The sequence below is a fragment of the Xiphias gladius genome, chromosome 16 (genome assembly GCF_016859285.1).
Source record: "Xiphias gladius isolate SHS-SW01 ecotype Sanya breed wild chromosome 16, ASM1685928v1, whole genome shotgun sequence".
Lineage (NCBI taxonomy): Eukaryota > Metazoa > Chordata > Actinopteri > Istiophoriformes > Xiphiidae > Xiphias > Xiphias gladius.
Window position 1 is genome coordinate 13,474,629 of NC_053415.1, and position 24,559 is coordinate 13,499,187.

Consider the following 24,559-nt stretch of genomic DNA (forward strand, 5'->3'; position numbering starts at 1 on the left):
GTATAAACCTGGCAAGGACGACCAGCTCTTCCACCCCACTTCACTAATACAAAGAGACTGACACGTATTTCACTGCAAATAAATGGCGATGCTGGGAATGACCCAGCACATCAGCTATTGTCTGAGCTAGAGTGAATGTGACTGCTGGGATTGGGATGGTCTGGGTGCGTCTCAGGCACCTGTCACTGTGGGACACGTCCATGTGTGCCCATTCAGATAACGGGCACAGTGAGATGGACGCAGGAGGGAGGAGATGGGGAGACAAAGAGAGAGTTCTCTTGTGTCCTTCATCCCCTCACGTTTAGACCAGCTAATACGTCAACACAATCATTACCCCATTTATCTCAGACAAACAAATTCCATCTACCTTCTGGATTTCTACCATTTACCTTGAAGCAGTTTTCTATTGCATTAGGACATTAGAGACTTGTGGGCTAGAAGCTGATCAGCTTACTGGCTAAAAAAATCTCCAGCCAGACAAAAGTACATTTTGCTGAAACTGCATGAAAGAAAGAGGAACATGAAAGATGTCAGTGTATGTTGTTACATTTTATTATCATCACATAGGAGATTGGTTTTTGGTATTTTTCATCCCTTTTTTTTGTACTTGACAGTAGTGGAAGAAGTATTCCAAGCCTTTACATAAAGGAATAGTTCAACATTTTGGGAAACACGCTATTTTGCCGGGAGTTAGATGAGAGGGTCGATATTGTCACCTTCAGCTTGTCAGGCAACCATGAGAGACTCAAAGAAGTTACTGCTCCTAACCGGGAAGTAGTCTGGCATATAACCCCAGAGCCAGGCTAGCTGTTTCCCACTGTTACGAATATTTATGCTAAGGTAGGCTAACCAGCTGCTGACTGTACCTTCATATTTACCGTACAGACATGAGAGTGACATCAATCTTCTCATCTAACTCTCAGCAAGAAAGCGAAATAAAATTTTTCCCAAAATATAAAACTATTCCTTTGAAAGGTAAAGTAACACTACCACGGTTTACAGTTCCTCCATTACAATTGGATTCTTACTTACATCAAAGTACAGAAGCATTATTAGCAAAGTTTACTACCGAAAGTAAAAGTACTTGTTAGCCCTTGTAGGTGTTATGTTATTATGCAGTATATTAAACAACTGGATTGTTAACACTGATGTTGTATTAATACATAAGCAGCATTTTAATGTTGTCATTGGTTTAGGTGGAGCTAACAATGCATATTTTTAACTATGCACCATAAAAGCTTATTTTATGTTTTGAATGAAAATGGGAAACTGCAAAGTAACTAGTAACCACAGCTGTAAAATAAGTGTAGTGGAGTAAAACACATGATATTGCCCTCTGAAATGTTGGGGAGTAGAGGTAATAACTAGTAAAGTACAAGTACCTTAAAACCGTATTTAAAGTAATAATCCTTTAGATTTCAGTACTGTTCAATTTGGCAACACTTGTGTCACCAGTGGTAACAGCAAGTGTAGTTTAATATGACAGTACAGTTAACTTTGCTGAGGAGTTGGAGGTGTGCAGCCTGTGGCCATCTAAACAGCTCCACTCTTAGTAAATGCCAAAATGACTGTCTTGTTTTATAGATGCTTTTTTCTAGTGAACGATCGTGGTCAGCATAACCTCGGTGACAAATACACTGCATTTCCTGTTACTGCTTCACAATTACAGCCACCCAGTGTTTTGTAGGTTGAGGGCTTCTGAAATGAAGCAGCAGCAACAACAGAGGGAAGTGTTTCGTTTACATTAGCAAAAATTTAATACAGTAGATTACATGACGTAAACAGGCAGTGAACTGGGGTATATACATCATTTCCTGTAAATCACTCATGCTCATAAAGGCAATTAAAATCCAATGTGAGAATGGTGGACTCCGCCACTAATAATGAAAATACCATACAAACAGGTAATTACAGAAAGTAAATACACTGAATTGTTGAAAAATGCCAATCATGAATATCATGATCATAAATTGATATCAAAAACAGAGTGTGATTTCATTTCATTGCTTATTATAATGGTATGTCTACACAGAAAGTGTTTCAGCCATCTTTTTCAGTCGTCCATCTCACACGCATCTCATTGAACAAATAAGCTCCTATTTTAATCAATCAAGTTGTCTACACAGCTTGCATTTTACTTGAGCTATACGATCGTTAACGCGACCCGAAGCGTTTATTCGTGCTTTTCTAGTCCATTTTCCTGAGTTTTACACATGAAACTAAAGTGATTTTGTGTTGGGTTCTGAATACTTCACATCACACATGATTATAGTACTTGAGTAAATGTACTTATTTACTTGCCACTGCTGGTTCTTGATCATATTCCAGTAAAAACCACTTCACCATGGCTTCTCGCCTCTTTTCCCTCGCAGCCTATGTATTATACAGAAGACCCAGGCAGGAGGAACTACGATACATACAGAATGTATCTGCAGCATCCCCACGGCTACGACGACCCATACTTGGAGGAGGTCATCACCTACCCGCCAGCCGTCGACTACAGCTCCCAGCCTCATGGACTGAAATCCACCACCAACTATGCGGACTTTTACGCCAGCACACGGAGGCCTTCCTACAGGGCAGAGCAGTATCCCGGCTCTCCTGACTCCTGGGTATAGGTCTGCAGATTCTCCTGTGTCACGATCAAGAACCTTGTTTATCCCTGATTCTCATTTCAGGGCATGAGGAGGGGCGTCCTCACCCTGCAGCAAAGGCGAACAGCCAGTAGTACGCAAGAACCGCTAAACTTTTTCATGAACTCGGCTTTATAACTGTGTTTGTTTTAAAGTGAATGTGCGAGTATGGGAGGGGGGGAGTTCAACTGAGTGATGGCAGATGGAAAGATAGAATGTGTGCCAAAGAAGGAAATCGAGGAATGTTTTTTTTAAGTTATTTTTTATTTAGTAGAGGAAGATGGAATAATGCTGGGGGTCTGTTGAGGGATGAAACTGGACACTACTGCGAGGAGACGTGCGTCCTGCTCTGTCTAGATTTGTTAGTTTTATTTTCTTTATGAAACTATTAGCTGTGATAGCATGGTGAAAGGTGTGAGTCATGTGAGCAAGGGTCGGCGGTAAGAATCAAGATGGGGAATATGTATGTGCTGAAGCCAAAATGGATCATGAACTCGTGTAAAAAAATAAAAATAAAAAATAAAAAACTGTAACCTAATGATGTTAGATTGTACAGAGGGATCAAATTGTATCTGTACTTAATGTTGCAGCTGTGTAATGCCATGGAGTCTTGTACAATTCTTTCATTTTATTGTAAATACAGAAAAAAACATGTTACCTGGTTTACACTCATCAGCACTGGTTAAAAAAGAAAAACTTGTGCCGTGTTAAATCTCTATAGATATATAAATATATGAAGAAATATGTGGACAAAGATGGCATCATAACACAACCATGTTAAAATAATAAAACGTCAGTTTTGTTTTTTAAACACACCGTGTAATTTAATTTTTTCCAAGGAATGATGCAACCATATTTTTCCACTCCGTTTATTGCCATTTTCTATGCAAACAAACAGAAATAAGTGTGAACATGAAGAGATCCAAAGGAGAAACAAACTCTTCTCTCTTTTGATTAGTCTTTTTTTTTTTCTCTCTGCAATTATTCTCTTGTGGGAAAAATGTTTCATTACATTGTGTTTACACAGACATGGGTGGAGGGAGGCCAGCTTCATGCCTAGCAACACTGATCTGTGCTTTCACGTGGGCAAAGAAATCTTGCTCCTGGCATCGAAAAAGAATCACATTTATGGTACTGAACATGAACGACGCAGTGTAAATGTATTAGAAGTGAAGGTTTTGTGTTTAATAGGTCCACATAAACTTGCAAATGTCTAAGTTATAACAATTTGTGTGAAAGCTTTTTAAGCAAGTTGAAGACATACCCTTATGCATTATATTCACTGCACCATTCATAGCAGAAGAGCCTGGAAAGCACATGCTCAGAATACAAATATTCACATCTGCCCATCATGAATAAGTGCGTCAAGGAAAGCAGATGAGGAAAAACACTTGCTGCTAATAAAAAGTGCTGGCGTGGACCATCTACCTCTCTAAAGTAGTTTCAGGTTTATAATGACTGAATGGTTTTCACTTATGTAAAGGAGTACGAACTGTACTAAAAATTGACATTGCCATAAGAATGCACTTTGTCCCTCATCCCCACCAGAGAACCCATGTCAAAATAACAAACCAGTCCTGGCTAAAAAAAAACAGAACCGCAATACTAAATAAACTAGTCTCCAAAAAAGGTCATGTTTCAATACTAAACCCAACTCCCTAACTACACAAAAACAGGTGAAAAGAGAAGGAAACAGCACTCTCCTCTAGAGCTTCCTGACGAGTAAAGGTATGAGTTAATATACTAAAACAGAAGCAAAGAATAAATCTACACAGAAGTCGAGACAATGAAATAAGGGCCAAGAGGAGCACATGTGAAGCTCCTCGGCCTCTACTGTACATACACCCATATGGTCTGTGATTGGCGGCAGACCCCCAGATTTACCAGCCAATGGTGTGGTGGAGGAGGAATGTAAAGTTGTGACCCAAAGAGCCCAGGGAGCAAGACAGCACTGGTTACAGCACATTTTAACATTTACACAGCCGCCTACAGGTGTAAAAGGTGTAATAGTTTTTATGTGAATAAGAGAGGTGAACCTTAGATTTTTCAAATCTTTGCTTCCTCTGTTTTCAAACAGTTCTGGTGTCCATGTTCGGGTTGGGGGGGCCCTGGGGTACATGATGAGCTGCTGTGCCCCTACTATATGAACACCCAATTTCTGCCCCTCTCTGTACAATATGTACAGTTTTTCTAGACGACTACCTAGTCCCAGGTTGCTGTGAGATGATTAGATTAAAGTCACTCATTTAGACGTCTGAAGATTCTCAGTCATCCAGGTCATGGTTGTCCAAGAAGAGCTGAATCGAGAGCAGCTGGTTAACTACTTTAACGTAGATGGCTTCCTTCGCTCCTCTTTCAAACCACCTGTCTTTCCGATCCAAAATATGTATGTTGCTGTCCTCGAAGGAGTGTCCCGTATCCTTCAGGTGTAGGTAAACTGCTGAGTTTTGACCCGAGGAGCCGGCCCTCCCGTGTTGAGCCATGCATTCGTTCAGTTTGACTGTATTCATTTATTAACATCCAAAATATCTTTACCAAACTGAACTGATGATGTGCTTGAATCTAGATTTGTGCCGCAGGGACCTTTTTTTTTGCCTGAAAATCAGGTAGTAAAGGCCCTTGTTATGTCAGTTGATATTGTACTTTAAGTGCTGTGTATACCTAACAAATTTTCAGTTAAATTAGCACACACCAGTTGACAAACAGCTACACTTCAACAGCTGCTGATTGGCAATACTGCCCTCTGCAGTTGATAGAAATGTGTATCACAACGTCCTTTTTGCACATGCACGAAACGTACACCTTCATGCATAATACAAAAAAAAGGCCGTCTCTGTAAAGCCTCACGATATCGCCTTATAGCACCACTAACTGCCGTGTTCGTAACATGTGTGGTTTAGCTACAGTCCACCTAAACCTGTGCTTTGACAGACAAAATGGCATTGGCCTAGCATGTAGCATCCGAAAGCAACAGTTAAGCTGAACCTCCCTAAACCAGTGAAATGCTTAACGACAGAACAACAGTCCATACACCTTAGAGACTTAATGACATTTGACATTTGTAAATACAGAATGAAGTTTGCAAGCCAGAAGGGATTATTTAGATTGTCCATCGGTGTTTTGACTTAATTTGGCTGACCACGTCAACGTGGGCGCGCACAGATTCCCTGAATCTTCCGCAGTTGTTTGTTTTTAATTTATTTATAAGTATTCTGAGCTGAGTAAACACTCAGCGCGGCTCAACCCAACCTCACCCCGACAAAAAAAAGGTCCTATTTATCAGCCAGAACACCTGGATACACCTCCTACATCTGCGTGGCCCCTTTAAACCCCACACCTCATAACACACTCACAGTATTTGAGTTAGTACGGGCCTTTGTCACTGAAGACAGCTTGACATGTCACAGTAGGAAAGGGCACAGTTGTAAGTGATTAAATGAATCCCATCTACCTGCTTTGGTTTATTTCGCACGCTGGCTCACTGTCACACTGTCTTGAACAGAACAGAGCCCACTGCTGATGTCATTAGCAACACCTGTCCCGTTCCTGCTAAGACAAGTCAAAATGTCTGCTGTGAAAAGGGCCTATTGTTAGGCCTGCTGTATATTGAGATCGATTTTTTACTTCCAGTAAAACAAATCAAAAATGTGTATTTAAAGGTATTTGTAGGGGAGTTGGCAACGATGGCAGTGTATATGCATTTCTAGACAAAAGTAAAAAGATGTTTTTTCCAGACCCTTGATCGAGGGAGTTGTTTTTTGGATGTACCGTTTGTTTTTTAATATGCCTTAATGAACAAAGTGAGAGTTAAAAGGTGAATTTATTCAACTTTTACTGTCTCTGACAGGGAGTTTAAGAGCTCTCGGCTTAGCCCGACTGGATTCATGTAACTCCTGATATGATTTTCCGACCTGTTCCCCTTGGATGGTTTTGCTAAGATTTTCAAAATAAGATGACATAACCTCGACAGTCGTTCGGGGTAGCCGAGGCGAGAGAAACTTAAAGAGGTGTCCACTGCGAATGCAAAAGTTGACGGCCACATGTGAGGGGTTCGCTCGCCGTTCCCAGTTTCGCTGCATGAGCGAGAGCCCGACCTCGGCGAGACATGCGAAGAGGCGTTTCCCTGGCCGCGGACTTCCTGTCGCCACGCAGCACGTCCTGTGCGCCTGAGCATAAAAACAACGGCGGGGGCGGTGAGGGGGGAGTTTCGGTGCTGGCGCTGCTTTTTGTCACAAAGTTTTGAAGATGGTGCAGCAACTGTCCAAACCCGGAGCGAAGGAGGCCCCTCTGCTGAAAGCCGGCCACCCTCCAGCAGGTAAGCCGTCGTCCACGCAGACATCGAGATGATCTGTTTTACTTTAGTTTTTTAATATTTCTTTTTTTTTTTTTTCCAACATCACGTAAGCGTCGTTGTTTTCCACTGCTCGACCCAGATACGGAGAGCCCTGCAGAGCGGGACGCAGAAGCAACTCCTCCTCAGCTTTTCGCCAAGTATTTTAGACACCGTTTTGTTTAGTTTTTGTTTGTTTTCTGTGGCGCCGATTGCTGCACTGGAATCGTGTTTCAAGAAATGAATTGTTTGGTTTGATTGCTGTGTTCGTGCTAATTGCATCAATCGGCCCACTAAGCGTTTGCACAACTGATTCACCCATGTTTATTTAAACGGAGGCCTCGGCAAGTGAAAGTAACACGGTGTTCTCACTGCCTAAACACTCACATAGGCTCAGTTTAATGCATGCAAAACCCTGACATGCTAAAGTGTCCATCACAGGGCACTGTAGTTCACTTTTTTTTTTGTTTTTTTTTTTTGTCATAATTATATTGTATGCCTCTGCATCGATGCCCATTAATGTTGCAGTGTCAAACACTGGTTTAAACTGATTACAAAAAGAAGCATTTAAAACGAAAACTGTTATTTTGCAGCGTGTGCATGTTTATTTTACCATAACATTTAGTTTAGTTTTAATTTAATGGGGGGGGGGGGCAGTTCACAGCCGTTTTCAGCTTAAAACAGACCCCACCTTCTAGAGGTGTTTCATTTGAAGTATTTTTTTTTTCTTCCAACCTTGTAGAGGTAAAACTATCTAGTATTTCATAGGGAAAATGTGAAAAATATGAAAAACGCAGTTTTGTGTAAGTTCTTCTTTTCTTTCTTCCCCCCCTTTACTCCTCTTGTGACCCCTCAGATTTATCTCTGACTCCACGGTTGGGATCCACCGTTTGAGGTTTAGGCCACTCACTCCACTTAGCTTGGACTTTACTAACTGCCAAGCAATGACACTGCTACCATACTTTAACCATCTGGTATATGAAGCATTTTCAACAACAACATCAGTAACACTGCAGAAGCAGTCAATGGTTGAGTCGCTGAAAGTTTCTGAAACCAATTTTTTTTTTTTTTTTTTTTTTTCAGTTTTGTTGCTGAAGATTGTTTCGTAAGATGGGTTTTTTTTTGTTTTTGTTTTTTCACATTGCATACGTACTAATCTTTAACATCTGCTGAGCTAAAATGCATACAGCATACTTCTCTTTTCTGGGTCAATAGTGAAGGCTGGAGGTAAACGGGTGGCCAAGAAGAGCTTGGAAGAAGGTGCCACCCATGGGACTCCTGAGAAGGAGACCAAGAGGTCTGAGAAATTGAGGTAGGCCTACAGTCTGCATGTACAACATCTAATAAATGGGTTTGAAAGTGTTAACTCCAAGGACACAGAAATGAATGTTGCTTCAAATCTCAAAACGTGAGAATGTCCAGCAGCATTTTGAGCACATAGGTTACTGAAATTTGCTTCAAAGTTAAGTGAAACTCTTATATTTGAAATCTGTGTTCTCGCCGCAGGTCCCTCGCCACCTCCAGCAGGATGCAACAAGTCGGCATACTTCTGGGAGGAACCCTTGACAAGGTAAACAAAAGCAATACCTTTTTTTTTTTTTTTTTTTTTTAAAGCCAGTTCTTACGCTGCATGTCGATTTACACTGGATTAGTTACAGTGCCTCTGAGGCCACAGAGCCTTGTGGATAATACACTCTCGCTCGACGCCTTTTTACAGCTGAGCCATGACTTTCCGGAGACACCAGTGAGTGTGAGGCACAGCAAGGTGCGCCCTGCAGTGGAGAAGCCCCACTCACCCCGGACCTTTTTCATTCAGCAGCCGAGAAAGTATTGAACAACACGTGTCTTGTAGAGTGCCCCAGAGGGATCCATGTTAAGTCAACTGTGAAAGACAAACACGAAGCGTTTAGACACACATGGGGTTCTGACAGGTTGTCTGTGAAATGCTGATGGAAAGGAAGCTTTCATCAAGCCGTGTATTTACTGAGTAGAAAAAATGAGCTTTTTCAAGCTGCACTTGTTTGGGATAATATTATAAACCAATTCTGTAGTTGTATTTTCTAGCTGATGGAATGACAGATGGCATTTTTTGATATCAGTATGTTTAAAGAGGATTTGGGGGTTGTAAGTGAGGCTTTTGAGACTACTTGTTTTTTTTGTTGTATTTTTTTGTATTTTTCTTTTTTTTTTTTTTGTCAGTACAATATTCACTCTGTATTGCTTGGCACTTATTAGCTTTAATAAAAAGAAGAAAATTGCACTGCATTACTGTATTGCAGACCTGGACTCATTTCCTTTTAACTGTTTTTTTTGTTTTTTTTGTTTTTTTTCTCCAGTAAGCAGCAAAGGCCACTAGGTGGCAGCGAATAGCCGTTTGATAAACTTCATTATCAAATAAACAGTCAGAGGATCTTTGTCTACTTTAGAAATCAAACTTTTTAAGTTGTATGCACCAGAACAATTACAACTTCCATTTCCGTTTCAAACATTTCTTCAGTTCTATACATTTGCCTGTGCATTACCATTACAAGGCATCAATGAGTTATTGTCTAATGTATTGTTCCACCATACTAGCCCATGTTGCCAGAGGAACTGTTTTTAGTATCACTTTTTAATTTAAGGTTTCTTTGGATCCTCGCAGCATGTGCACATACTGACTCAGTGAAAATGGAAGAGCTCTTTGAGAGCCTCCCATTAAGGCTCCCTAGGTCTTGTCAGTTAACGAGAACCACAGGCTTTGCTTGACATCAAATTACTCCAACAAATTACAGCGTCCATTAGAGGAACAAAAACATTTTCAGTAAAACACATCAGTTTGTGCTTGTAGGTAAAGGAAAAAGGGGTTGAGTCAGTGTTATTTTCATCAACCAGAACCATATTTTTAAGATATTAAGTATACATTCTGCTTTAGTGCCCCAACATTTGTGCAATTTTGTATCCTCACCGTTTTGTAGCAAGCACACCTCCATGGGCATAAAGCGTTGTAGCCATGCAGTAGTGTGTTTTGTGTAGGACAGAATTCAGAAACTATCATTTATTGCCGGCATTGTCGTTTTGAAAGTAGGCCTTGTGCAAAACGCATCTAGGTGCCTCATCATATTTTTGTCATACTTATACCAAAACATAAGAGACTGTAGTATGTATTGTATCATTGCAGCTGTGGTGCCGATCACCTCTGTGGAGGAGAGAACTTGACAGGCAAGTGGTTCTCGGGTTTTCATTCATTTTCTCAGATAATTTAAAAAAAATGCAGGACATTGGGGACATAGGAACACAGGCCTGGGGTGCATTGTAAACAAGGCGGAAGAACAGAGATTTCACCATCATTCATTTTATTATTTACACCTGTGCTTTTTCTATTGTTACATGTCAAAATTTCTTGAGTGGAAAAAGGCCTGTTCAATTGAATAACCTCTTCCTCACATAAAAACAGTATAAAAACAAAGTGCACTTCATTTTCTGTTTCACCTAATAATCATCACTTACATTTTTTTTTTTTTTCATCAGTGCCAAAGTGATGGCCAGTTTACAGATGGAGTGGTAAGACACCAAACCTTATTTGGACACAGATTTTTTCCTCCGAGGAAAATTAAATTTCACAGATTGGGTTTCACAGCCTATTCAAACTAATAATCTCATTATCCCATTTTTTTTTCAATAAACAAATAGAAAAAAAATGTTTAATTGAACCAACATTAACATTTTCTCTCAAAATGTATGCTTCCTCAAACCCTACTCCTCAAAATAAAGTGTGCATATACTGTACTCTGCTCAAGTGCTGTCCTATATAGTTTTATAGTTCCATATTTTGATTTACTGGCTTTATGCGCTACCTGGCCGTGTGACATAAACACTTTCTTTGAGTAATGCTATACTTATGCTCACCCTGACACTACAGAATGTGTTTTTTTTTTTTTTTTTGTATAAATTATCCTATTTAAAAAAACCTTACAACTAGAAAAAAGAAAACAATAGCTACTTTATCACCAAGTTGCAAACAATTTGAGCATGAACATGCAAGTGTGTTTGCCCATGTTCATGCATGTTATGTGTGTGTCATGTCCTTGTGTTAATACATGGGTCTTTCTGTTTGCACCAGAAAGTCCACAAACAATATCTGCTGCTCATTGGTTCGCCAAGAAAGTACACGATGATAGCCTCGTAAACACAATGTGTCGACCTTAAATTCTCTCTGATGCTCATGCTGTTCACACATGCCTTTGATACCATCTGTGTGTGAGGTTCAGAGACCTCTTTGGCTCTGTTTGAGGAGTGGAGCAGCTGGTGGTCTTGCGACTTGCAGACATGGTGTATTTTGCTGCCAGTGTCTGCCCATTCCCAGCCATCTGAGGAGCCTCGCTGACCCTGCGACGCCCACCACACTGCTGAGAAAACACGGCACACTGACTGTGTGTCGCCGCCTCACACTGAGGAGTGGGATGACTGAGAAGATGTGGTTTGCAGTCCCAGAATGCACTCCTATCACCATTATCTCCTCATATTGCAGCTTATGTGATTTTAAAAAAAATACAGAATTACATTTAGAAAAACATACAGTCAGGGATGTTATGGTATTACACTGTTGTTGAACATTACTTTAGTGAGACTAATTTTGCACATGAAACAAGCTGCATAAAATATTGTTACCTCATGAGGTCGCCATAGACTAAGGTGCAGTGTGAGCTGCACTTGCCAGAACGGGATGAGTCCAGCAGTCTAGAAAAGTCTTGCAAAGTATTTTATTACAATTATACAGTAGCATAAGCATTAATTTGCATTTTTGAAGCTTTTGCTTGATTGAAAGTTGATTAGATAATGTTTTCAGTGCCTGTATTGACAACATTTTAGTCTTTCGATAGAAATAACATTCAAATTAAGCTGTTGGCTGATATGTGTTATGAAATGCTATGGTTAAGAACTCTATAGTATACCCAGTTTCAGCAGCATACAGAAGGCTACTAAGTGTCATCTTGCTTTTAACAGCCACTAATACAGACCTAAATCAGCTGCGCTAAATCTACATGAAAGCTCGGACTCAAGTTTCAACCCGTCCTCTTCTAATGTTCATAAGCAAGGAGGAAGTTACACAGTATAACTGCTAAGATTGTTAACAATGGGAAAACTGGTAGTTTTAAATGTAGGCATCAATAAGGTCTTTAAAATAAGCCAAATATTAACCGGATACAGAAGTGTGTTACTCAGGCAGTGGTGGAAAAAAAATCTCACAATGTAAAAATAAGCCAGTACAAGTCTTAAAAAATGCATTTGGGCTCAATCAAAGTAAAGAAGTATTGGTGGCAAAATATATCAGGGGTGAATGTGTTGCTTAAAAAGAACGATTCCTCTCAGAGTGATAAAACATTAATGCAAAGCAGCGTTGTAATGTAACCAGTCCAGGTGGTGCCATGTTACTTTTTATAACAGGAAGGTTTAATGTGGCAATGCACCATATTTTATGAGCGGCTTTATGTTTTGCATGTAAGATCTTTACCTGCAAAGTAGTAAATTACTACAGACATACGATGGAGTATAACTTCCTTTGTGACATTAATGATATTTTGATATTTTCAATTAATCTTTTTTTATATATAAAATGATGGAAAAGACTAAAAAATGCCCCAGAGCCCAATATGATGTCCTCAATTTGCTTGAATTGTACGAACAGTCCAGACAGAACCTTCTGCAACCAGAGAATGTTTGAAATTATTTCTTATATAAGTGACTTTAACAATGACGGTGCAGATGAATTAAATGTAAATTGTTTAACTGATTAATCATCTAATCAATTCAGCCCTAACTCTGAAATGTAGCCTCGTGGAACACAAGTAAAAAGTTCCACAAAATGGAAATAAGCCTAAAAGTAGCCTATCACAACTGTGAATACAATTCTTGAGTGAATGAACCTTGTTACTTCACCTCTGCGATCAGGCAGTTTCCAATTTCAAAGCTGATTTATCAAAAGTGAGGACTGTTTCCCTGTTTGATATTATAATAGACAGATGACTTATGCTTAACGGTGGCCTGTCAATGAAAAGCTGGGACACCTTAGCGCTGATTCAATTTTTTTAGACTGAGTATGTATCTCTAGTAAATCTGACTACTTTTGAGCCAACAAAATACAGTAATTAAATAAAGCATTCAGTTATTTTCAACTTGAAATGTATCCCTGGAATTGTGGAGAGGGCTTTGAAACTGCATTTAGACTTTTATTTTGGGAAATAAAACAGTAATGCTTAGTGTGAGTCAAAATAACCAGCACACACTCCAAATATGAGCTTTTTCTGAGCTTTCAGCTGCAGCTCATGGTCTGTTGGATCTTTTATCAGCATTTCACACTTTTATTTTACTGTTCTATAATTTCCCGGGAAGTTTCCTGGAAGGAAATATGTAGTCAGGTGTTTAGTACAGGGAGGAAAACAGAGGCATTCATACTCATTATGTTGAATTTATAAGATGTAGTTGATTTCCAGAGAAATTTTGCTGAAAGGAACAGCTTCATTTAAATAAAACTTGAAAAAAAAAGTAGCCTAAGGGTTAGGGTTAGCATTTGACAGCAAATTGAATGAACAAAATAAGAAAAAAAATCAAAGTTATTTAACTTTTTAGAGACTTCCGTTGGTTGCGTCGCTGCACCATGCCCCCATTTGCACGCACGCAGCTTGGTTGTCCTAATACATGTATCTTGCATCTCTCGCATCCTATCATGTCCATGAGGCATGCACGGAGAAACGAGGAAGAAGAGCACGGAGCGGTAGTTTGTCTCGGTTCCCTGTCCTGTGGCGACGTGCCTGCCTCAAAAATGACCTCATGCCGGGAGGCAGAGCGGGGGGAGGAGCCTGGCGTCCCGTAGCCCTACCTTGGCGGATCAAGTGGGCACTGAGTCCGTGTGGAGATACGCTCGAGGACTGGGGAAACTTTTTTTTGTTTTGTTTTTTGGGGTACTTTAATATCCATGACATTGAACAGGTAAGACTTTTTTTTTTTTTTTTTAAAAAGATTCATAAGACCGTATCAACGAAGCGGGCTCGGCGAAGTCGGTGTAAACAGTTCAGAGAAGTAACGGTAAGTTTGGACAGGCAGAGTTTTTGGTGGCAGTTTGTCCTGTTGGGAGGAATGTCGGGACTTGCCCATCGAGCAGCCGTCAAAACCAGCGGCACAGTCGGCGGTGTGTAACCCCCTCCCCCCCCAACGTCCTAACGTCCCAACGTCCCGACGTCCCGCCCGAGTTATTCGCTGTCATTTAGCCTCTGTGCTCGAGCTATTTTCCCGTGTCGCTACCCCGCTACCTCGCTCCGGTGTTCCCGGCTGCCCAGCTGAACATTAAGCTCGCTCGCTGCGAGGTCAGCGAGGTGAAATCGGACGTCAGCCACAGGTGATGTCTGGCCCGCTGTGAGCCGGAGCCAACGGGGACCCACCAGTCCCTCCGCAACCGGCTAAATCAGAAAAGTTGACGTCTGTTGTCTCACTTCTTATTTTGCGCGCACCTTGACTTGATTGACTTGACTTGATTGACTTGACTTGATCCGGAGCACTGAAGAGTTGAGCTCTGAAACGACCGGTCGAGTAACCCAATAGTGGATTGACAGAAAATTAACTGGCAAAAATTTTGACAATTAGTCTGAAAAGCAGCAAATAACTACAGACATAGGATTCATATAATGGAGTAACATTTACTACATGCTATGAACAATATTTTCCTCTGAAATGGGCTGCAACTAAGGATTATTTTTTACTACTAATTCATCTATTTTAATGATTTAATCTATAAAATGTCAGAAAATAGTGGAAAAGGCCTGTCACAACTTCACAGTCCAAGTTGATGCGCCAAAATTACCTGCTTTGTCCAATCAAACGGTCCACAGCCCAAAGATATTCCATTTTGGTTACAATAATCACTACATTTTGATTATCGATTAACATTCATGTGGTTGTAGATTAACAAATGTGGGGATTTGCTAATGTCCTCAGTTTTCCATTACTAATTGAATAGTGGTTTTTGGACTGTCTGTTGGATAAAACAAGCACTTTGAAGATGTCACTCTTGGATCTGGTCAATTGTTCCAGGCCTTTTTTGCTATTTTCTTTTTTATGTTTTATATACTAAATGATTGATTGATTAAGGGAAGAAATAACCTACAAAGTAGTAGATATTGATAATAATTTAAATTGTCTGTTCACAACATGCCACTGCAGGAAAAAAAAAAGCTTGTTACTGTATTTCCTAACCTCTGTGAAGATGAACAAACTTTCTTAATGAATCTATGAAGGTATATAATGTCTGTTGTGGAGTAACATCCTGATGATTAGGATGCAGATGCAGTTCATTACTTGTCTTATAGCTGTGTGGTCTTGTTTGATGCTAATTTTAGTCTGTATTTTGTGATTGGATGCGGTGGTTTTGAAAGCAAAACCCAGCCCAGATAAAGTGGTAAGCTTAAAGTTAAGGACTGTAATCTTGTCCACCCACATAGACTGAGTCATTCAGCCACCGACTGTACATGGCTTTTGCTGTTTTCAGCATATTTTCAATGGAGGAATCCCCTTGTAACTCAGCCAGGTGCTTTGAAAACCAAAGCCCAGTTTTCCCCATATGAGAAATTGCTTGTAAATGCCAAGATGCACCTTTTGATCATTGTTAGCACACAAAGTTATTGATTCAGTGTAATCTCTGAGCAATTGTTATGAAGTCTTCATAACCCCACAACCTCTTGACGTTCTATCTTGAAAGAACCTGCCACAACATTTGCCATTTCCTATGTCGAGTTTCGTGTCTCAGTCTAGCTTCATCGGCAATTCCACTGTATAGACAGTATTGATTTTCCATTTTAAACTCAACAGGTGGAACAGGTTTAGCTGCTGACAATCATGCTGACTGCCAGTTAACCTGGAGATACTCAGTATTAACTTTCTGACATATTTCAGGCAATTTTACACAGATTATGGAACCATTAAAGTGGATTTGCATGTTTCTATGCCAAGGCTAGAGCTACCCTAGTTGTCTACCAACTGCAGTGTTATGAGATGTTTGCACTACAGAGCACTCATCTTATTGAAAGTGCCACAAGAGTCTGCCTCCCAGTCTCTACAGAGCCTGGTTCCCATGGTCCCCAGCCAGTTGGCCAGTAGCAAATGCTGGCATCAGAGTCACATTGTTATGGCTGAGGAGGGAAAGTTATTGGAGCCAGTGACCTGACAGACAGCACACACTGAGTTGTTGCTGATGATGATGGTCATTATTCTGTACTTTTGAAAGGGGCTACTCACTATAGAAGCACATTGTTCCATTTGGAAAGCCAGGTTTTTAGGGATTAGTTGGGTTCAGGACCCCTACTGTCAGCATACCGCTTAACCAAGGTTGTTTTTGAATGAATTCTGAATGTAACGGCATGGTGACTCAGTGGATTTGGGATTCCAGGACATCTGATACCACAAACTAAACCTTACCACAAATTTTAAAAGCAACATGACCCATATCACTCAATCTACCCTCTTTGGTATGTTTCAGATAAATTCCGATGCATTTGCCCAGTTTGTTCATTTCATTTAGGTTGCTGTGAAAGCTGTCATTCAAACTCTTGTGAACTCTGGTGAACCTTGGAACATTTCGAAGTGAACTCTCATCTCCTAAGCAATTATTGATTCGAAGTTTGATTTCTATATCATACCAAAGACACTTTTTCGTGTCAAAATCACAGAGGTGTTTTTGGGGTAAATTGTGAAATAATGGTGCTATAAAACTAGCAGAGGCAGTTACCCCCTGAGCTCTTGGAACTTGAACATAGCCATGGTTGTTTTGTGTTTCATGCTATGCCAGGAGAGAGATACTCTCCTTCAAAATGTATGTGAAGTGGTCAAACTTAACATGACTAGCATAGCAAAATTAAAGCATGGTGGTATTATCATTCCTCTAAGAGAATATGCATGTCATGGACATCATATGTGAGGCTTTAAGTTCTAAAATTGCTAGATATTACTCACTATCAGTGCTTATTAGTTCTCAGTGTTGGATGAAGGATCGTACACATTATCTTGTGTCAAGCCAATGGGCAACATTGGGTTGTGTAATTGAATTTTCTTGAAGTTTCTTAAATGCACATGACAATTTATGTATCAACATACTTGCCTTACCATTTAATTGTCCCATTTTCCCTCAGGTCATCTTGTCAGGTCATGTATATGTTTCCAAGGTCTGTGCATGTGTTTACGTGCGCTAATGCTTGCATGTGTGTATCTAGAGCACCTGTGTGTTTGGAAGTGCTCCTTAGTAACAGCTGTTACTGATTTACATTTTTGTCTAGCCTTTTTGAAAGCCCCAGAGACATACAGAAAGAGAGAGAGAGAGATAGAGAAAGAGAGAGATTCAGAGGTGCAGATTGCTTTAGAATTACCAAAGTGGGAAATCCTGAACTTGTGGCAGGGTACTTGCAAAAAGTACCTTCACAGTATGACTAAATATTAATTTAGGTGACATTGGCTAAAAGATTTAAAAAAAAAAAAAAAAAAGTTTAAAATACCATTATTTTTCTTGTGCTTCTGAAACATAATGGTGTTTAGATTTAATAAAATGCCAATTTAACACCATACTGGGAAAAAAGTTTACGGCCCAGTTCAAATATCATCCCTAAATTCTGGACACTCGCAGATTTTTATTGATGTTGAGTGCAGGAGGATGTAACGCCTCCAATTATCGTATGAAGAATGGGACAGAACTTTGTGAAAACACATTACCAGGACAGAGACATTTTTGCGGACAATAAACTATAAAAACTGTTTATAAAATAATTGGAATGTTTGTGGTTCTCTCCCTCCTTAAAGAAAAATAGGACTATTGGACCAAAGCAGTCAAAATAGACCAAATAAGTCACTATCAAAAGACTAACAAATAATTGTAGTTAGTGATAGGTTTATATTCCCTGGAAAACTTCTTCTTATCAATGTCTTCCATGCTTTGTTAAAAAACTTTTTTTTAAATTATTCTTTCAAAATTACACTGTCATCATTTGAACGCCACAACATTTACTGTGTTGTGGGTTCTTCCCTTGAGCAAAGCCTTCAAGCACTTTATGATTTCACAGTGGGACAGCCCTGAGGCCTTGTAGACTTTGTTGGAATGTCTGTCTAATTCTGTGAATCTTTACAGGCGGACGTTGGTGGCTATAACAGATGTATCTGTCGTAAAAATGAATTATAGAAACAATTCTTTTTTGGATGTTGGTTTGTCTCTGAATCAGACATGTCAACTTTTATGTCTCTGCTATAACTGGGTCTGTAACAGGCAGTGCATGTAAAAGATTGAAAAGCAGCTTGTCTCGTACCTGTATGGAGTATGTACATTTTTGTCCAAGGCTAGTTGCCCCCCTCGCGCAGTTATGGCATACAGATGGATAGGTCCCTCTTGCTTTCTTCACTGTTACAATACATGAACTGTAAACTAAATGACATCCTAATTAGTTCGCTCAACATAGCTGAAGAGAGACTGGCTAAGAATAAACCTGCACTCCAAAACTGACAAGTGGTGGTGACATCTTATCTGCAAAGTACTTTTTGGCCTAAAGCCCTGTTGAATGTCTAGTGGTTTAAATCCTGGTTTACTAGGCATGCTGTTTTGTCCTTGGATTCAAGTCTGCCGTATTGCTGTAACTCAATACAATGTCTTTTGTCTTGGTAAGCGGCTGATTCATTTATTTGACCCTCTGACCGACATATCTCAACATGAGGAGAATCTCTCTCAGTGTTTGCAGGAACTTCCTGTAGACTTTAAACACTGCCTGTTAATGTTTTACCCTTAATCAAATGCCAGGCTTCCTGGGGAGGCTAATGTCGAATTAAGTGTAAGAAACAATGATACAGCATAATTTATTTTTACTCCAGATGTTCATTAACACTTGATGGCTATGGTAAATCAGTAATAGTGTGATGAAGTTTAATCAGCAGTGATAACGGGAGTTAATGACTGTAACTGATGAGGTGATTGTTGTAACTCAGTGTGCAGTTAAATCTGCGGCTGGTTGATGATTTCAGAAGCGATGTGGTATGGTGTGAGGAGTGTGTAATTATAGTGGAAAGAGCTCTAAGTAATTTGACAGAAAAGGAAAAGAGTTCAGAAACCGGTTTGTGAATGCTTAAAAGGCAGGCCCACTTCACATGTTCACTCATCCATAAATCCACATGACACAGTGATCTGTCAAGCTAAATCAGTGTAGGTTAAATGTAAGCCTATGGCTAGCCTAGTTTCGATTTTAATCTGCTTGAAGCAGGGAGGGCAATATATATTCCGAGAGGATGTGCATATCTGATTCCAACATTTTAGTTACAGGTTTCATCAGTTTCCAGGTCCTGGGGTGTAACTGCAAATTCAGAGCTGAATGAAAATTATTGCCCTTTAAAACATGCCTCGACAGCTCTAGAGCAAAACAGCTGGGATAGAAAGACACAGGTTTACCGATTGCCACTGCTGAGCCAGCATGTAGGCCTGTGTCTGGATTTAATCAGTCATACTAGAGAGGATCAAGGACAGAGTGGCCACAGAGGGCGAATAAGTCCTTCCAAAATGACAGTACCTTTCCCATGGTAGTCTAATGAGTAGATCAGACTTGTTATCCTTTTTAATTTCATGCTGAGCCATGCTGCTAGTCCTCCTAAATAAAGACCTAGCTGGCTTTGCCCCAAGCTAGAACTTTGAATCCGCCTGTGTCAGTGATGGGACAGTATTATTTCCCACAAGGGAAAGGTAAATAATCACAAAGGTCAAATCTAAATGAGTATCGGTTCATTGTCATTATTATTATTATTATAGCTCTATGATCATGTTAATGAATAACACCACATGTCATGCCAAAACAACTGGTGATGCTGTAGTAGAGTTATGCTGTCGTTTTACCCAGAACTTGAAAGCTACCGATGATCTTGTCCTTCTCATGTAGAATCTTACATAAAACTGTTGTAGAAGAGGCCATTAAACCCACCACTATTCTTGAAGTGTAATGGCCCTCTTCAATTGAGAAACCTCTTTCATTGCTGACAAATGCTGCTAAGTGGCATTCAAGGATTTCCTAAAGGAATGGAACAAATGGAACAATGCTGCTGCATACTCTACTGACAGCCTTCATTTGACCTTTTTTTTTTTTTTACAGTGTTAAATACATATTCATGTGCAATTTAGGCTCCAAACATACACTATACACTGGTTTGGTGATTTGATTTTTCCAAGTTGATAGCACAATATCCACATAATGGTTCTGAGAGGTTCCAGAGGTTCTGTCGTAACCTCAGTGTCAAATTAAATGATTAAATATTTTTTGCATGTTGTAGACCATTTTGTCTGCCTTGTTTATAAACTGAAAGTAAATTTAAAGTGTTTTTGTTAAAATCATTTTTTGTTGTTCAACAAAACTAACAGGTGACACATTATTGGCTGGAAAAACTGGGTGATCTGTTGCTGGGTCTTGCCTTCTTGTCAAATTATTCAAGTTGGTTGTATTTTTGTATTAAAAAGTTAAACATTTTGTTTGCTATTTAAGGCCAGCTATTAGTTTTCCAAGACATTTCCCTTCTCGCTCATTATAAGATGAAAGCGGAAGGTTGTGTTGGAAGCACTTGAGACAAACCGGTAGACTTGTTACATAAAAATGTCTGTTCTTTTGTGATTTCCCTTCCACTGATGTTAGTGTGAAAAACAACCTTTGCTTACAATGGCCGACACTGAGACTATGTTGTCCTCCACACCTACTCCCTACACTTCCTCCTTCAAAGGTTTGTTAGCCAACTTTCCATTGTTTATGGATCACTTGAACTCACCATCCAGGCCGGGCCCATTTCCTGCTCTCAGTGAATGGACAACAAAAGAACAGATAATGGAGTTCACAGGAATATCTTAAAATATCTGATCACTTGAAGGCCGTGTGTAAGTGTGGTGAGAATTTACATGTTGCCATGACAACACTATGGAAATCTGGGCGTGATCGTGTAGACTCAGTTGATGAAGAGAGCTGACAGGGTGTTTCAGCGGGAAAGAGATGAACACATACGGTGGGAAATAGCTGTTTGCAGCCGTCCTGGAAGAGTGGTGAAGTTGATCTGAGCTTAAGGGGCTCTCTCTATTGTCTGCCATCAAACAGAGGACAAAGCAGGTTCTAACTCACCAACTGCCAATGTATGTGAAGTGCTTCCCTGCCAGAGGCCATTGTGACAAACAATCCTATTTCCGCTCTGTGTATAACTGTCTTCTCAGATGACTGTGGTATAGCAAGATGGCCCCATTAATCACATGTCACGTCAGCATTGTGCAGGTGAGGATCTTTTCTACTTCACAACCTGTATTGATTTGAACTCTATCAATTCAGTGGTGACCTGGAAAACATACATGTTGATACCCCGAGGCACCTTTTAACCACTCTGGGTTCCAATTTCTCTTTTCTGAAAAGAAACCGTCTCTACATTGTACCATAGTCTGGTGTTGTTTTTATTGCTACCTTGAGCTGTTCCAAGGTAACAGTCAGCCCACATACGAAGGTCATAGCGGTGACATATGTTTCATATGCCCGGCCGAAAATGCATGCAGTGGAGATTATTACCCTAATACAGCGATACAGTGATGGTTGTTGACGTGTATCCCTTCAATTGCTTGGGATATTTTGAAGCCTGCTGAAGACTTTAGATGACTCGGCTGTTGGTCTCTTCACATAAAAGAGAGGCAGTACCATGGACACAATACTCTGCTGTTTCTCTGGGTAAATGTGAATATTGAGATTCAGTTTTGTCTCTTCATTCAGTCTGTGCCCTCAAAGACATGTGAGCCACTGTGGGACTTTGAGTCCTCTGTTGTTATATTGTAAAGCCCCTTCTAAGGGGTCATGGTTTGAGGCTAATATCCAAACAAAGCTTAAATGCACTGGGATGGACCTGACTTTGAAGGCCTTAAGAATCTTGATGCTCGTCTTGCTACATACCATGCAGTCCATGACTCCTCTCTAAGGAGACTTTCTCACAAAGGTCACAGCGATGTCTCGTCTACAGCTTAAGCTTAGCTGCATTTGATGTTGACTGTGGTGTCTTTGCTATTGTAGGATCCAAACTTTGATTTCATTAACTTTTTTTTCAGCATTCCTCACATTTACTTCCAATATAACACAGCCTAAGGTTAAGGCAACATCAGCACGTATTGTCTTCATGCCCATTTTAAATGAATACAGAAGACTTGATGAAGATACTCAGACCAAAATGGTTTGGCTCTGCAGGGAATGAGTACTTTATGTTACAGTATTATATTGAGCATTTCTTAGTGTATAAGTAGATGTAACCGACACTCAGTGCCATGTAAGTTGTCATTTCATGGTATAGGTAGAAGTGAGGGATTGTATTCGTACCTGGAAGTTCAGAGATTTCCTAACATATAAATTGAGTGGTGTGACTCTGTCTGTTTAGAAAGCTTGAAACATCTGGGGTGGCTGGAGTAGGTTTTATTCTATGGTTAATTTGTGCAAAGAGCAAGTAACATATTACTAATTGTACCATCTCCCAAATACTTGACTCCCATCTGAAGAAAATGTTGTTGTACCTCTACCAGAAATCAGATTAAGTACAATAATAACATCAAGTTGATATGTGCCCATCTATGGCTGTTGCAGTTGTCTGTTCAATTGGCAAGAATGTGTCTATGCGTGTTGTTAAGAGAAATGTCACACTATTATAGTATTTGGCACTGATGCACACTGTGGCACCCATGGACCAAAAGACTCTTGGTTTGTTTACAATATATGTTATGATCACTGTGTCACTGTTAAATCCATATTAACACAGTGCTGAAACGTGTTTTGCTTACATTCAAGTAATGTTCATAAAAAATGGCTAATAGAAACATATCCCAAGATAAAAAGTGTTGTACTGTAGATGATGGCTGAAGAGGTGGTTTCTGATTCTCAGAGTGGGAACTGACTGTGTGTGTGTCTGGTGGCTGTGATGGGGGAGGGGGGAATGGAAGGAATTTGTCATGTTGGCTTTTGGAGTTTCAAGAGGGCGTTTTTCATTTCCTATGGGTTAACCTGGGCGATGTTTATTGTTACTGTGGAGATGAGCAGCCAGCTCCCACACAGTTCAACTGACCAGGCTAATGCACTGTACTATATAAAACTATACTGCTACATTACATAGATATAGACAGATCTGTTTTTTACTATATCACACTTGGTGTTTACCATGCTGTCATACTCTTGGTTATCATGAGCAGAAGCACCCATTCTTAAACATAATACAGTATATACATCCAGAAGAACTGTCCTTTAGTTAACCCTGCTGTCTTATATTATGTTATCATATTATGTCAATATTTCCTCTAGCACCATCATCAGGTCAAAATTTTATATTTCCAAATACTCAACCGAATACCTGTAAAATGAATGACACTCCTATTAGCCTCAGCTGTACTTTGCATATATTGCTAACGATCAATGTTTGCATGGTAACATGCTAGCAGGACATGATGAACACATTATACCTGCTTAGCATCATCGTTGTAGCATTGTTATTGTAAACATGCGTGGTGACATTAGCATTTAGCTCAATGCATCACTGCGCCTAAGTACAACCGCACAGAACTGCTAGCATGGCTGCAGACTCTTACACTTGTTAGAAAATTTCTTTTTTTTTTTAGCCTTGTTCAAAGCTCCCCAATAATGTATTCTGTTACTGCTACAGTTTCAGTGCTGTCATTTGAGTGGTTGTTGTCCACATATTTTTAATTTACATTAATAGCGTTATATGTTAATGTGAGTGTAGTATCTATTAGTGTTTATCAGAAAGTAACACTGCTAGTAACAGTACTAGATTTTATTGTTCTACTTGTCATAGTTTAAGTATGTTTGTCTTTTAATTTGAGGAATCTGAAGTCATATCTCACCTCACTGCGACTTGCGAGCATCACTAAACAACCATACCAGAGTTGTAGTGGTATACTGTGATTTGCCAGTGGCAGTCTTAGAACATGCTAAATTTGATTTAGTTGGGAATGTGGGGTAATACTGGTATAAAAGTTGCTCCTTTCCATGATTGCCATTAAGTGGGTAAATTACATTAGAGACCCTAAGTGTTCTGTTAGCATTTTAGCTGCTTGCATATTTATTCACGTTGGCTTAATGGGGTGTAATTATGCTGTGGTAATGGCATTATATAATGTAACATGTTACATTGTATATATAATGTGTCACACGTTTACATTGTATATGTAACCTGATATTTAGACAGAGGTCTTGATCTATCCTTCACATCATTTGGACGTACTGTGTACCTGACTGAAAGTAGTGTTTAATTCTGAGGGAATGTTTATGAGACACTTGTTAACTTGATGTCGTAGTTCATATGGTGGAGAGAGTTGAAACTGGATCAGTCACTAAGAATTGTCATCCTTGGCCAGAATAAAGCTTAGGAATAAGTGAGTAAGTGCAAAAAAACGGTTTTGGTCTGCTGCATACATATGCAAATGATGTACAAACTGTTGGGCAACCGTCATGGGGGAATGTAGTCTGTCGTGATCTTTCCCTTGTGGCTTTCCCTTTGTTCTTTCTTTTATTTATTTAACGCTCATCATCAATCATAGAGTAGT

The 24,559-nt window shown here is 39.8% G+C and overlaps 3 protein-coding genes across 11 annotated transcripts in view; all 3 read left to right on the plus strand.

The window, feature by feature from the left end:
- pkp4 (plakophilin 4) overlaps positions 1 to 3,444 on the plus strand; it is an 82,577-nt gene extending 79,133 nt beyond the window's left edge. For all 8 annotated transcript variants that reach the window (XM_040148176.1, XM_040148177.1, XM_040148174.1 and 5 more), the window contains one exon: positions 2,373 to 3,444. In XM_040148176.1, the coding sequence (XP_040004110.1) occupies positions 2,373 to 2,618 (246 nt within the window). In that variant the 3' untranslated portion in view covers positions 2,619 to 3,444. The remainder of the gene's footprint in view (positions 1 to 2,372) is intronic.
- A 3,371-nt stretch (positions 3,445 to 6,815) lies between these two features.
- Positions 6,816 to 9,228, plus strand: dap1b (death associated protein 1b). The gene is made up of 4 exons (XM_040147645.1): positions 6,816 to 6,948; positions 8,179 to 8,275; positions 8,470 to 8,533; positions 8,681 to 9,228. The coding sequence occupies exons 1-4, from the start codon at positions 6,879 to 6,881 to the stop codon at positions 8,795 to 8,797; spliced, it is 348 nt and encodes a 115-aa protein (XP_040003579.1). The 5' UTR covers positions 6,816 to 6,878; the 3' UTR covers positions 8,798 to 9,228.
- Positions 9,229 to 13,728: 4,500 nt separating this feature from the next.
- tanc1b (tetratricopeptide repeat, ankyrin repeat and coiled-coil containing 1b) overlaps positions 13,729 to 24,559 on the plus strand; it is a 99,203-nt gene continuing 88,372 nt past the window's right edge. The window contains exon 1 of one of the 2 annotated variants that reach the window (XM_040147848.1): positions 13,729 to 13,929. In XM_040147848.1, coding sequence (XP_040003782.1) covers positions 13,771 to 13,929 — 159 coding nt within the window. In that variant the 5' untranslated portion in view covers positions 13,729 to 13,770. Of the gene's footprint in view, positions 13,930 to 14,273; positions 14,336 to 24,559 lie in introns of those variants that run through there. The other variant, XM_040147849.1, reaches the window with a different exon arrangement.

Excerpts from the sequence above, each read along its gene's own strand:
- dap1b (XM_040147645.1), top strand. The coding sequence starts at position 6,879 with ATGGTGCAGCAACTGTCCAAACCCGGAGCGAAGGAGGCCCCTCTGCTG. Across the intron at positions 6,949-8,178 it reads AGCCGGCCACCCTCCAGCAG|TGAAGGCTGGAGGTAAACGG; the intron begins GTAAGCCGTCGT and ends CTGGGTCAATAG. Across the intron at positions 8,276-8,469 it reads AAGAGGTCTGAGAAATTGAG|GTCCCTCGCCACCTCCAGCA; the intron begins GTAGGCCTACAG and ends TTCTCGCCGCAG.